This window comes from Erythranthe guttata, chromosome 6 (assembly GCF_056151865.1).
Source record: "Erythranthe guttata isolate IM_541 chromosome 6, IM_541, whole genome shotgun sequence".
Lineage (NCBI taxonomy): Eukaryota > Viridiplantae > Streptophyta > Magnoliopsida > Lamiales > Phrymaceae > Erythranthe > Erythranthe guttata.
The window spans coordinates 18,750,163-18,763,449 of NC_142538.1; the positions used below are offsets into that span (position 1 = coordinate 18,750,163).

The 13,287-nt window shown below is 36.8% G+C and overlaps 3 protein-coding genes across 7 annotated transcripts; 2 read left to right on the forward strand and 1 right to left on the reverse strand.

Moving 5' to 3' along the window:
• The first annotated feature begins 3,512 nt into the window (after positions 1-3,512).
• LOC148770341 (ammonium transporter 1 member 2-like) lies at positions 3,513-5,739 on the forward strand. The gene is made up of 2 exons (XM_088820155.1): positions 3,513-4,144; positions 4,353-5,739. Exons 1-2 carry the CDS (start codon positions 3,709-3,711, stop codon positions 5,450-5,452), a joined length of 1,536 nt encoding a protein of 511 aa, XP_088676281.1. The 5' UTR covers positions 3,513-3,708; the 3' UTR covers positions 5,453-5,739.
• A 2,775-nt stretch (positions 5,740-8,514) lies between these two features.
• On the forward strand, positions 8,515-10,963 carry LOC105955490 (ammonium transporter 1 member 2). Its single transcript, XM_012979220.2, has 2 exons — positions 8,515-9,026; positions 9,647-10,963. Exons 1-2 carry the CDS (start codon positions 8,591-8,593, stop codon positions 10,744-10,746), a joined length of 1,536 nt encoding a protein of 511 aa, XP_012834674.2. The 5' UTR covers positions 8,515-8,590; the 3' UTR covers positions 10,747-10,963.
• On the reverse strand, positions 9,448-13,064 carry LOC105955489 (uncharacterized). Of its 5 annotated transcripts, XR_016031931.1 has the most exons (5): positions 12,581-13,064; positions 11,677-12,212; positions 11,438-11,563; positions 10,815-10,996; positions 9,555-10,735 (listed from the first exon to the last, which is right to left on the reverse strand). XR_016031931.1 is itself a non-coding variant. In XM_012979219.2 (3 exons), exons 1-2 carry the CDS (start codon positions 12,944-12,946, stop codon positions 11,682-11,684), a joined length of 897 nt encoding a protein of 298 aa, XP_012834673.2. In that variant the 5' UTR covers positions 12,947-13,064; the 3' UTR covers positions 11,220-11,563; positions 11,677-11,681. The 5 variants fall into 5 exon arrangements, 1 of the variants encoding a protein (XP_012834673.2); XR_016031930.1 differs by having other exon boundaries at positions 9,448-10,996; XR_016031929.1 differs by having other exon boundaries at positions 9,448-10,735; positions 11,438-12,212.
• Positions 13,065-13,287: the final 223 nt, after the last annotated feature.

Genomic DNA, 13,287 nt, shown 5'->3' on the forward strand with positions numbered 1-13,287 from the left:
TTTTTGACCTTACCCCTTTGGGTGTGAGAGGCCATGTTCAAAGATTGTTTTAGCCTCTTAGGATTATATTTATATCTTGATGAGGTCTGTGTTTTAGCCTTTTGGGTTATATATATACACACATATATATATATATATATATATATATATATATATATATATATATATATTGCTTCAGTTGTATGTATATTAATATCACTATCATCATTAGTCATCATACATATAAGTTTATTAATTTCTTTTTAAATTTATAATTTTATAAAATATATTCAATTTCCTTATTGGCTACTAAGAAATTATGTGGTAGAAGCCTTTGACAAATTAAATAATTTCTTAATCTCTTACAACCTATCATGTCTGAAGTTTATATAGCTGTGTTGCAAATGAATATTCACCCCATCTCTTATATATATATATATATATATATATATATATATATATATATATATATTCAGAGATTCTTCAATTACATGACGTCATATGACGCACTGCTGATTCAGAATATTTGTGTTGATTTTTTGCAACTAGGTAATAATAATATTACTTGCAGATGCAGCTCACCATTTTGAATATTCCAATTTCTGTTTATGGTTGTACTGTCAACAATAATTAAATTAATTGATTTCCTATATGAATAGATAGCTTCGCAAGGGATATATATATATATATATATATATATATATATATATATATATATATATATATATATATATATATATATATATATATATATATATTGTTGTCATAATAACTTTTTTTCGTCCATCAAACTTAACTCGATTTAACATTTGGTCCCCTTTGTTAAGAAAAATAGGTTTGCTCCCCTGACCTAAGTCCAAATTATGAAAAAACTCTTTATGTTTGGATAATTACGACCACCCTCTCAACTGTGTATTCTTGTCTTACGATAATACATAGTTGAGGGGTGGTTGTAATTATCGAAACATGAAGGGTTTTTTTGTAATTTGAGCCTACATCAGGGGATGGTCGTAATTTTTGTGATTTCCGTCAAGTTATCGTTAGTCCGTCAGTTAAGAGTTAAGACTTAAGATAGTGATGAAAGTTGTTTTTATGTGAATAAAAAGACTAAATATGTAATTAAAGTAAACTTAAGGGGTGAAATTTGAGTTTTTCCCCTCTTATTTTTCTTACAAATAGAGTGTGTGAACAATATTAATGCATAGAAGATATTGTGCAGAACCGTGGGCGCTTTGCAGCCGCACAATCATTTAAATTAGTATTGAACAAATAACAGATAATTCAAGTAGTATTAAATAAATAATTGATGAGTAAACATCATACACATAATCACAAAAGAAAATAGGATGTAGTTGATTTAATTAAGTTATCAATTAAGTTAATCAAACTTCTTACTATTTATAGATTCTTTTTTGTATATTATTAATAATTGAAAGTATCAGCTTCAGATTCTTTGCATCTTTCACTACTTTGATTTTGTTAATTAGAGAAAATTGAGATTATTAATTTCAAATTGTGTAAGGTTTGACATTAGGGAAACTAGATTCATTATTTAATTTTATGCCAAAGATTATGACAACCTCACACTAGCTTTTTATTTTTTATTTTTTATTTTTTATTTTTTTTAATTTTTAATTAATGAAATTCGGATTCTAAACTTGTTAGTCTACGTATATCCAATAATTCTTTTTTTTTTTTTTTTTTTTTTTTTTTTTTTTTTTTTTTTTTTTTTTATTTACGGAGAATCAGGTTGAGTCGATCGTGGTGGAGGCTCGTGAGTGGGTCGATCTGTAAACAGTAGCATAACTATTGAACAGTATGGATAGACGATTTGTAATCAGTGGCGAAACTATTGAGCGGTATGTATGGACGATCTGTAATCAGTGACTTAACTATTGAACGGTAGAGAAGGGCAAAAGTGTCTAACATTTATTTATATGTTTAATACAACAACTATTCTTTTGTAATAGCTTTATAAATTACTTGCAATATTCGAATCCAATTAATTTCAGGATGACTAATATTCGAGTCCTGCAATTTTTTTCAATATTCATTAATACTATCTAAAGTCATACTAAAAAAGTAAACAAGCCTTTAATGAAATTGAAGAAACAAAAACAAGAAAATTTATATCACAAAAAAATATGAATATAAAAATGAAAAAAAAAAAAACTAATCAATCTTACGTGGCTAACAGTGTGATTAGGCCTTACTATGGATAGATTCCAATTCTTGTAATATGTTTTTAATTCTTAAATCGAAGTAAGAAAATTTGGCAAATAATTAATTAATTAATTAAGAGAAAATAAGTAAGAATCTGACGAATATTGAATATTAAATTTTAAATGAGAGATCCATTCTTGTTCACGATGTAAGAATAATTTAAATCTGGCATAAATATTTTAATATTGAGTAGCTTTCTTACATAAATCATTGCTGGCATATGTTTGGGCCAACTTGTTATTCTTCGTATGAATAAGTCAAATACCCTAATTAAAGCTACATTTGTCTTACATTACATACTTACCTCAACTTTTTTTTTAATTAATGTTGTAAATAAATAAATAAGTAATCTTAAAATTGGAATTATAAATTGACAGATAATACGAAACAAACTATACGGACTCGCTGAAATATACAAAATTAAATGTCAAATTTCGATTTTAATGTCATATAAAACATCTTGGGTCTACCCGATCACACTTTGAATACGAAGTGATATGCTATTGGGTCGATCCAGTAAGCCAATGAGTTTTGCCGCATTTAAAAGTTCCGATCAATCTACAAGGTCATTAATTAATGGCTCAATTTTATTAATAAGAGATTATACCCATTAGTGTTTACCAATCATACTAGAGTAAAAGTGAGAATTCAATTAATCACACTATAAATAGCACATCTAGCTCACTTTACAAGCTACATGTTATTCCTTACGGCTATTATCTAGAAAACTATTTTTTTCTAACTTGAGCGTCGGACGAGTTTCTGCTGGATCAACCACCAATTTAATTTAAATGTGTTTACCCTTGCAAGTTCAAGATTCATGCGTTCTACATCCTTCAATATGGCAGGAACTTCGACCCAAATCACCTACTCGCGTGCAGTAACCTACATTGATGTTTCCGTTTAATCTAACGAAAATGAGTGATACGACATCACATGAATCTTGAATATAAATTTAAAGAATCCCAATTCCCATAAACCACAATATAACTTATCAAACTTGCTTTGGAAAATATAATGTGTGGATGATAGTAATTGGTATATCATCAAAAAATTCAATACGCGCACAAAATAATGAAATAATAATATATCAACTCTACTAATTTGACTATTCCTTGGTAGCTAGTGTACGGTGTACCCTCATCTCAATTGGCAAAGAGTTGACTTTACACTAAATAATCAATTTCTTTTTGCTTAATTGAATGACTATCAAAACAAATTCACATAAATAAAAATAAAAAAAATATATTCAAATTTTACTAAAATAAAATATATTATTTATTTTGAAATAAAATTGAATTCAATAGTAATAATAATAATAATATAAATAAATAGTAGCATGTCTCAAAGCTGCGTGACATAAGGCTCAATTCTCCACTATATAAACCAACTCCAAGAACTCATTTTCCCAAATCATCAAATTGAATAAACCAAATTAATTAATTACACAAAAACCCAAACCACACACTAGCTGCCCCACCACCACCACCGCCGCGGCAGCCCAGCATGGCTGATATGAGCTGCTCAGCCGCAGACCTCCTACCACTCCTCGGGGCCGCCCCAAACGCCACCCTAACCGCCGCCTTCATCTGCAGCCGCTTCGACGCCGTCTCCGCCAAGCTCTCCGACGCCACGTATGCAATAGACAACACGTACCTACTCTTCTCTGCGTACTTGGTGTTCGCCATGCAGCTCGGTTTTGCTATGCTGTGCGCCGGTTCAGTTAGGGCCAAGAACACAATGAACATCATGCTCACCAATGTTCTTGATGCAGCAGCTGGTGGACTCAGTTACTATCTGTTCGGCTACGCCTTCGCCTTCGGTGGGCCCTCCAACGGCTTCATCGGAAAACACTTCTTCGGCCTTAGTGACTTCCCCGCCGCCGCCGGCTTCGATTACAGCTTCTTTCTCTACCAGTGGGCTTTCGCCATTGCTGCTGCAGGTATATATATATATATATATATATATATATATATATATATATATATATATATATATATAATTCTTTCTTGCTTTCTTGATTTTTGTTGCCAATTCGTCAAAAGAGAAAACTAGATCGAAGGCCAAAAGTCAACGCTTTAATTTGCTTGCAAGATCTTGTTTTCTTGTAATAATAATTTTAATTCTCATAATTAATTATATGTCAACAGGTATTACTAGTGGATCAATTGCAGAGAGAACACAATTTGTGGCGTATTTAATATACTCCACATTCCTGACCGGTTTCGTTTACCCGGTCGTCTCCCACTGGTTCTGGGCCGGCGACGGTTGGGCCGGCGCCGCCAAGGCCGACGGCAACCCCCTATTCGGCTCCGGCGCAATCGACTTCGCCGGTTCCGGCGTGGTCCACATGGTCGGCGGCATCGCCGGTTTATGGGGCGCGCTAATCGAAGGCCCGCGTATCGGCCGGTTCGATAAAACCGGCCGGTCCGTCGCCCTTCGCGGCCACAGCGCCTCGCTCGTTGTGTTGGGTACATTCTTGCTCTGGTTCGGATGGTACGGGTTCAACCCGGGTTCCTTTTTGACCATCCTGAAATCGTACGGCTCCGATAAAGCATTCTACGGCCAGTGGAGCGCAATCGGGAGGACAGCTGTCACCACCACATTGGCCGGGAGCACTGCCGCCCTGACTACCCTGTTCGGCAAGCGGCTGTTGGTCGGCCACTGGAACGTCACCGACGTATGCAACGGGCTACTCGGCGGCTTCGCCGCCATCACCTCCGGCTGCTCGGTGGTGGAGCCGTGGGCCGCGATCGTCTGCGGCTTCGTCGCGGCGTGGGTCCTCATGGGGTTCAACAAGCTGGCCGACAAGCTCGAGTACGACGACCCGCTCGAGGCGGCACAGCTGCACGGCGGTTGCGGCGCGTGGGGACTACTCTTCACCGGTCTCTTCGCTAAGAAGTCGTACGTGAACGAGGTTTATCCGGGTCTACCCGATAGGCCGTACGGGTTGTTCATGGGCGGGGGCGGAAAATTACTAGCCGCGCAGATTGTGCAGATTCTAGTTGTTGCCGGGTGGGTGACCGCCACCATGGCGCCGTTGTTTTACGGGCTACATAGAATGGGGTTGCTTAGGGTTTCGGCCAAGGACGAAATGGCGGGAATGGATATGACTCGCCACGGTGGTATGGCTTATTTGTACCATGATGAGGACGACACTTCGAATCTCCCGACGAACTTCGGGGCGAATCGGGTCGAACCGTCTAATAATTCCACACCCGAACACCAGCATCAAGGTGGTCGCGTGTGAAAATGAAGAAAAAAAACTAAAGGAATTTGATTAAATATTTTGTTACAAAAAAAGTTTTAATTAGGTGTGTGTGTGAATACATGTTCACAAATTGCATTGGGATGTTTTGATTTACCTTTTTTGTTGTGTTTAAAGTGTTTTGTTAAATATTAGAAGTGTTTTGTTTGTTTGAGCTTTTGGAATTTATAAGTGTGGCTTTGATTTAATTTCATTTAATTTTCTTGGAAAAATTAAATGTGTGACCTTACTTTTGTGTGCTTCTCTATATTGAATTGATTTGTTTATTATTTTGAGTTTGGCTTTTTACTTTTTATATTGTTGGGAATTTCGGCATTCATACTTCTTTCTCTCTTGGAAATAAATAGCGAAAAACTTTGTGAATATTAGTCAAAGTCAACCGTAACTAAATCAAATCGAAGAGTAAAACAACAAGATTGGAATTGAACCGAAACTGAAATCGAAATCAAATAAATAGCGAAAAACTCTTTGAATATTAGTCAAATGCGTATATGGGGATGCCTGACATGAGAGCTCGTTTAGTTCACTCGCCGTTTGTGCGATTGATTAGGTGAATGTAAAATGACATAACTACCCTCAAATTTTTCAGGGCTGCCATTTTTCTTCCTCCCATTCGTTTGAACAAGTCTTCTCAATATTGGGTGCATTAAGAAAATTGGGTTTGAATGGAAATTAAAATTGGGTTAATGGTTTTGTATTTCAAAAAAAAAAATTGTTTATTTTTCATGAACAATAAATTTTAAAATATTCAATTTATTTATTGGATACAATATTTGAAACTATCAACTATACGCATTATCAAACAAATTAAATGATTTATTAATCTCATGCAAGCTGTCATGTCTGTATTTCTGCTGTAAATGAATATTGACCAACTACATATATATTCCAATTAAGTATTGACACTTGGAATATAAAATAAATTGCACAGTTCAAATTAGATTCAGATTTTTAAATTTTTTATAATTATTGTTTTATATTAAAATTATTATTCGATCGATAATTTATAACGTATATTTAGTGTCTGATGAAATAAAATCCTAACTCCACCACTGTGTATAGGTATATATAATGTAGAATCAAAAGTTCGAATTGTAATTGTACTAATTATTTCGATTATTTAAAATTATTTAATGATTGAAAATATTATTTTCTTTTTAGATAATGATTGAAAAATATTGTTTGTAACACAATAAATATCTTTTCTTTTATTCATATTTTTTTTCTGGTGATAAGAAATCCATGAAAGATAATGTGTAAAACTGTGAGGGCTCTGCAGCCACAAAATTATTTAAATCCTTATTGAATAGATAATTCACTAATCACATCGTTAATAATGTTAAATTAATGTATTAGTAAACATCAAACACATAATCACAAAATAAAATATTATATAATTACTAAATTGATTAAGGAATCAAATATTTAAAATATGAGTTGTAGATTCCTTTTCTTTTAGTAGAAAGTATGGCTTCTGATTCTTTGCATCTTTCACTAATTTGTTAGTCGGCAAAAACAGTTGAAATATTAAATATCGTTTCAATTTTATTTAACATTTTTGATTTGGATGTGATTTTGATCATAATCCAGTTTGATTTCGGCAAAATCCAAAATACGAAAACTGTAGTTAAAGGAATTAGCTTTCTGATTCTACTTGAATCAGTTAGAATTGATATCAGCTGACAAATTTATGCATGAATGAGTTATATTTTAAATTTTAAATAACTCAAATCACAATTGTAATCAGTGATTTATTGAATTTTAAAATCATCCGACGTATTTCACCGGTTCTCGAATCTACAAAACCATTTATTCTCAAACGGAATTTAGGAAGCTTGCAAAGTAATTAAAATTTCAATATGTGAGAATCTGACTTTTAAATTTTAATAAAAGATCCACTCTTCACGATTACGATTAATTACAATTTGTCCCAATATTTTAATAATGAGTAGCTTTCTTACATGAATCATTGCTGACGAAGTTTGGGCAAATAGTCTTCTTATGAACGTAATAATTTGATTAACATCTTAATTTACTTTACACAAGTAAATTCAGCAATTTTAAATAAATGTCGTTTAAAGTTTTGATATATATATTTCAAAAAGATGCTTAACAAGTATTTCAACTATTTATAAAATACACCGTACGTTTATGTTTTTATAAGATTGATGCACGCCAATTAAATAGGTTCGGTTTTAGAGGGTAAGTCATTATATTTGATGGGGAAAAAAGTGTTCCAAGTCGAAATTGTAAACCGAAACATATATTATATAGGGTAAATTAAGGTCATACCCTAACGTAATGTCAAATTATAAAAAAAAAATATATTATTTGGGTGGTCACAACCACCCATCAACTATGAATCTTCTTAGACGTACACCCTTGTGATGTCAAATTTAATGGAATCTTACAAATTATGTGGAATATTTTCCAATTTGTACCCGTTTTATCCCATTCGAGCTTCATATTTTGAAATAAGATGATCATAAGATACGTCTATTCGCTTGTAAATATCAGATTGTGGTGCATTACACACTGCATTTTTGCACAAAACGAGTAGAAACTAGAGAACATTTCACGGATTTTAGAATATTATGTTTGATTTGACATTATAAGGGTGGACGTGTAAGAAAATTCATAATTAAGGGGTGACTGAAATTATCCAAACATAAGGGTTTTTTTTCGTAATTTGACCCTACCTCAGGGGGTTGGCCGTAATTTACCCTATTATAAGATTCATAATTTTTTTCTTATTAGAAAAAGACATCATAGGACAAAAGAAAACAAATTTAGTATCACAATTTGAATCTAAAGAATCTTGAATCTCAACGCCCACAACTAATAAATTCCATTAAATGTTGATTTGATTAAGTATCTACAATTCCAAACGCGCACAAACTAATGAAATATTCTCACCTCTATAAAAAATTGACTTAGGCCAACAAATTATATTATATAAATTTCGTGTGTTACAACATGTCTTAAAATTGCGTGACAGAATCCTCAAATCTTCTCTATAAAAACCCAACTCCAAGATTCATTTTAACAATCATTTTACACTAATTGCCAAAACACACACACACACACACACACACAACTCCACGGTAGCACCGCCACAGCATGGCTGACCCGATGAGCTGCTCAGCCGCGGACCTCATCCCCCTCCTCGGGGCCGACCCAAACGCCACCCTAACCGCCGCCTTCATCTGCGGCCGCTTCGACGCAGTCTCGGCCAAGCTCTCCGACGCCACGTACGCGATAGACAACACGTACCTACTCTTCTCTGCGTACTTGGTGTTTGCCATGCAGCTCGGTTTTGCTATGCTGTGCGCGGGCTCGGTTAGGGCCAAGAACACAATGAACATCATGCTCACCAATGTTCTTGATGCAGCAGCTGGTGGACTCAGTTACTATCTGTTCGGCTACGCCTTCGCCTTTGGTGGGCCCTCCAACGGTTTCATCGGAAAGCATTTCTTCGCCCTCAGTGACTTTCCCACGGCTGGATTCGATTACAGTTTCTTTCTCTACCAGTGGGCTTTCGCCATTGCTGCTGCAGGTATATATAATATGTGTGTGCATATGTATAATTTTTTTTTCTTGTTTCATTGATTAATTTTAGGGTAAATTTCACTTTCCACCCTTTACTTTCGTTCGATATCACTTTACCCCCTTCTACTCTCGATTGCATCGATTTGCCCCCTGTACTTGAAAAATTGTCTCAATATGGCCCTCGCTGTTAGTTGTCAATATTTGACTTTAACACTGTTTGATCTAAGCTCTGAAATTACAAAAACGCCATCTCTTCCAGTTTAAATAATTATTAAAAAAAATAATTAAAAATTCAAGACAACGAGAAAACATAGTCCAAGATGCTAACCACAATTTATTTTTAATTCTATTAATAATTATTCAAAGTGGGAGGGGTGGGTTTTTTGTAATTTTCAGACTTAGATCAAAGGGTGTTAAGGTCAAAGGTATGAAAACTATCTGCGATAGCCACACTGAAACAATTTTTCAAGTACAGAGGGGCAAGTCGATGCAATCGAGAGTAGAAGGGGGGTAAAGTGATATTGAGCCAAAGTAGAAGGGGCAAAGTGAAATTTACCCTTAATTTTAACATGATGTTTAATTCTCATATTGGTTTGATATATAATCATATATATATATGATCATCAGGTATTACTAGCGGATCCATTGCAGAGAGGACACAGTTTGTGGCATACCTAATATACTCAACATTCCTAACCGGTTTCGTCTACCCAATAGCCTCCCACTGGTTCTGGTCGGGCGATGGTTGGGCCGCTGCCGCCAAGACAAGCGGAGACCTTCTCTTCGGCTCGGGGGCCATTGATTTCGCCGGCTCCGGTGTGGTCCACATGGTTGGAGGTGTAGCCGGATTCTGGGGTGCACTAATCGAGGGCCCACGTATCGGCCGTTTCGATAAAACCGGCCGATCCGTAGCCCTGCGAGGCCACAGTGCCTCGCTGGTGGTCTTGGGCACCTTCCTGCTCTGGTTCGGTTGGTATGGTTTCAACCCTGGTTCGTTTTTAACCATTGTCAAATCCTACGGGTCGGCAGACAAACCCTACTACGGCCAGTGGAGCGCTATAGGGAGGACAGCTGTCACTACGACACTTGCTGGGAGCACGGCCGCCCTGACAACCTTGTTTGGTAGGCGGATCCTGGTCGGCCACTGGAATGTCATGGACGTCTGCAACGGCCTTCTGGGTGGGTTCGCCGCCATCACCTCCGGCTGCTCGGTGGTGGAGCCGTGGGCGGCGATCGTGTGCGGTTTTGTGGCGGCGTGGGTTCTTATCGGACTCAACAAGCTAGCGAAAAAGCTCAAGTACGACGACCCGCTCGAGGCGGCCCAATTGCACGGCGGGTGCGGGGCGTGGGGCCTACTCTTCACGGGCCTATTCGCTAAAAAGATTTACGTGAACGAGGTTTATCCGGGTCGACCCGATAGGCCGTACGGGTTGTTCATGGGCGGGGGCGGGAAGTTATTGGCGGCACAGCTTGTGCAGATTCTTGTGGTTATCGGGTGGGTCACGGCTACGATGGCGCCGTTGTTTCTTGCGCTACATAAAATGGGTCTACTGAGGGTTTCATTTAAAGATGAAACGGCTGGAATGGACTTGGCTAGGCATGGTGGTATGGCATACGTCTACGAAGATGAAGATGAGAATTCTGCTCTTCCGAACTTCAATCAGAATCAGGCTGGCCCGAGTGATACGTCTACACCCGAGCACACACCACGAGGTGCTGATGTGTGAAAGAGAAAATGAAATAAATACCTGAGATTGTGAATAACATGTTCACAGATTGTAATGAGATATTTTACTTTTGTGTTGGTGCTTCTAGGAAATTGATGTGTTTGTCGATTGTTTCCGGGAAGGGGCATTGTGTGACTTTTGATTAATCTTCTTTCAAACAAATGTGTGACCTTTTTGTGCTTCTCTATTGATTGAACTTTCGGATTTTTTTTCGTGATATTGCTGATGCCCTCACATTCTTACTTCTTTCCTGCAAATAACAAGTTAGTAACACGAAATATCACTACATATTCAATCTTCTGATAAGAACAAGAAAAAAATGTCTATGCTCCAAGTTGTTTTCCGAGTAAGATGGATCTTCGAAAATGGAATAGGTTATGAAAAACGAACTGAGTTTTCTTTACGTTTCTTCATAACTATTTATAATCTATCATCACAAGCCATTCACGGATGCAAGATGAGAGCCCATCGCATTAAGAAAGTATACCTTTAAATCTTTTACTCAAAGATCAAGATTCAGATTCAACAATGATTGTATACAGTGTGTCTGTGTAGACATTATTCTAATAATTCATCCAATTCAAACACGAATATACGTATATACACACACACACAATAAAGAATTCTCCACTACAGCTCGTATATATCACGACTGCAAAATGACATGGGAGCAGGGTAAGGAGGCATGAACCTGATACACGTCATAAGAGCTTTTCCCCGTAAAGTGGCATAGTTGTAAATAAAGGGAACCAAATCCACAAAGGTACTTCATTCATCGACAAAACCGCAATCTAATCTTGCTCTGGATCCCCATTGGCTAAGCACAAACACCATCAAGATCATGACCATATATATATATATATATATATATATATATATATATATATATATATATATATATCAATTGAGAATTTCGATTTGCAAACTCACAGTAGTTAAAATAACTTGGTCCAAAATCCCAAATAAGGGAACATGGCAATCAATAGTCTCATGAGTAACGGCGTTTCCCCCTTTGTTCTCCTGCTTAATTTAACCCTATCTTGCGATCTTGGTTCGTTCGGCGGTTCAGAAGGGGTCACACGGGGTTCGTTTTTCGGTCTCGCCTGATTATCCAGCTCATCCCACCCACCAAAATCTTGAGGATTATTACTCTTGTCCTTTTCAGACGAACCATTGTTAGCATCTACCCATGATTTATAATTCTGCGCCTCGGTTTCTGCCTGAGAGCGAACGTCCTTTTCTTTTCTCACTCTCGTACGACTTTTAGCTCCAGCAAAGGGCCGTTTCTTGCTCTTGGACTTTGGTCTTGGAGTTTCGTCGGACCTTCCCCACAGTGTGTCGGTGACTAAATAAAATGCTGACTGGGCGAGGGGTAGAGCTAAGGTCATGACGATAGCATTGGGCCCCGTTCCGAGGAGTAATGAGATCATGACAGCTGGAATCATCCATCCAAAGGCTCGAAACACCTGCAGTGAAGCTAAATTATGTTGAATCATAAAATGCAGAAAATATGTTTCAGTTACTGCGAATTCCCTCTAAAACAAATTCGAACTTCACGAATTTTCGCCATGAAACGAAACCTTCCATCAACGAGACTCGATTCACACGGATATACGCACGTGGATGTGTGCGAAACGTGTTCTAAGGATCTATACACCTTTATGGTAGGATATAATTCGATGAAATTCACGAACAAAGTATTAAACAAATAACATAAATTCATAATTGGTTTGTCAATAATCACTAGAATTATGGATAACGTCTATCTTAATTCGTAACTCCCCCATTAACAGCAACGAAGAAAAGCAAGCTGAAATCGAATTCAGAAAACTACCTTTAAAACCCAATTGAAACCAATGGCAGCTTCGTAAATCCCAAACCCTTGGTCGTCCTCTTCATCATCTTCTGTGAATGAATTATCAGACCACCACTTCCGCTGCTTGGCTTCACTACTGAACCCAAATCCTTCCTCTTCGTATTCGTCCGTCGCGTAAGCATCTTTGAATCTGGACCGTTTGTTTGCGTTTGCGTTCTCGTTCCAATCCCACCGCGAACCGCCGCTGCTCCGGCCACCGGAATAACACCGCCCCCGACGAATATTACTACTGTAGTTACCAGTTAAAAATTTGCGATAGCAAATTTGAGGAATCGGAATTGAAATTGGGAATTGGCTGAGAAATTGTATCGCTCGAGACTCCATTTGAAGGTGGGAGAGCAGAGCGAGCAAGAATTTACGAAAGCGCCATTATCAGTAATCAGAGTAGTAAAAATACAAGGTACAAGTCGATCCAGAAAATACTAATACAAAGGTACAACCAACAACAAATTGAAATGTTTGTTTTATTTCTTTATTTATTTTAAATAAAAGATAAGCCAAATTAAAAATAGGGTAAATTACGAAAAAACCCCTAAACTTAGATTAAATTATACAAACCACCTCCACCTATACATAATTACCAAAAAAAACCCTTTAGATTTGTTTCCGTCTTACACCAATCCCTTATAGTGTGATTTTTCACTGATTTTTTTTATTCCATTTCT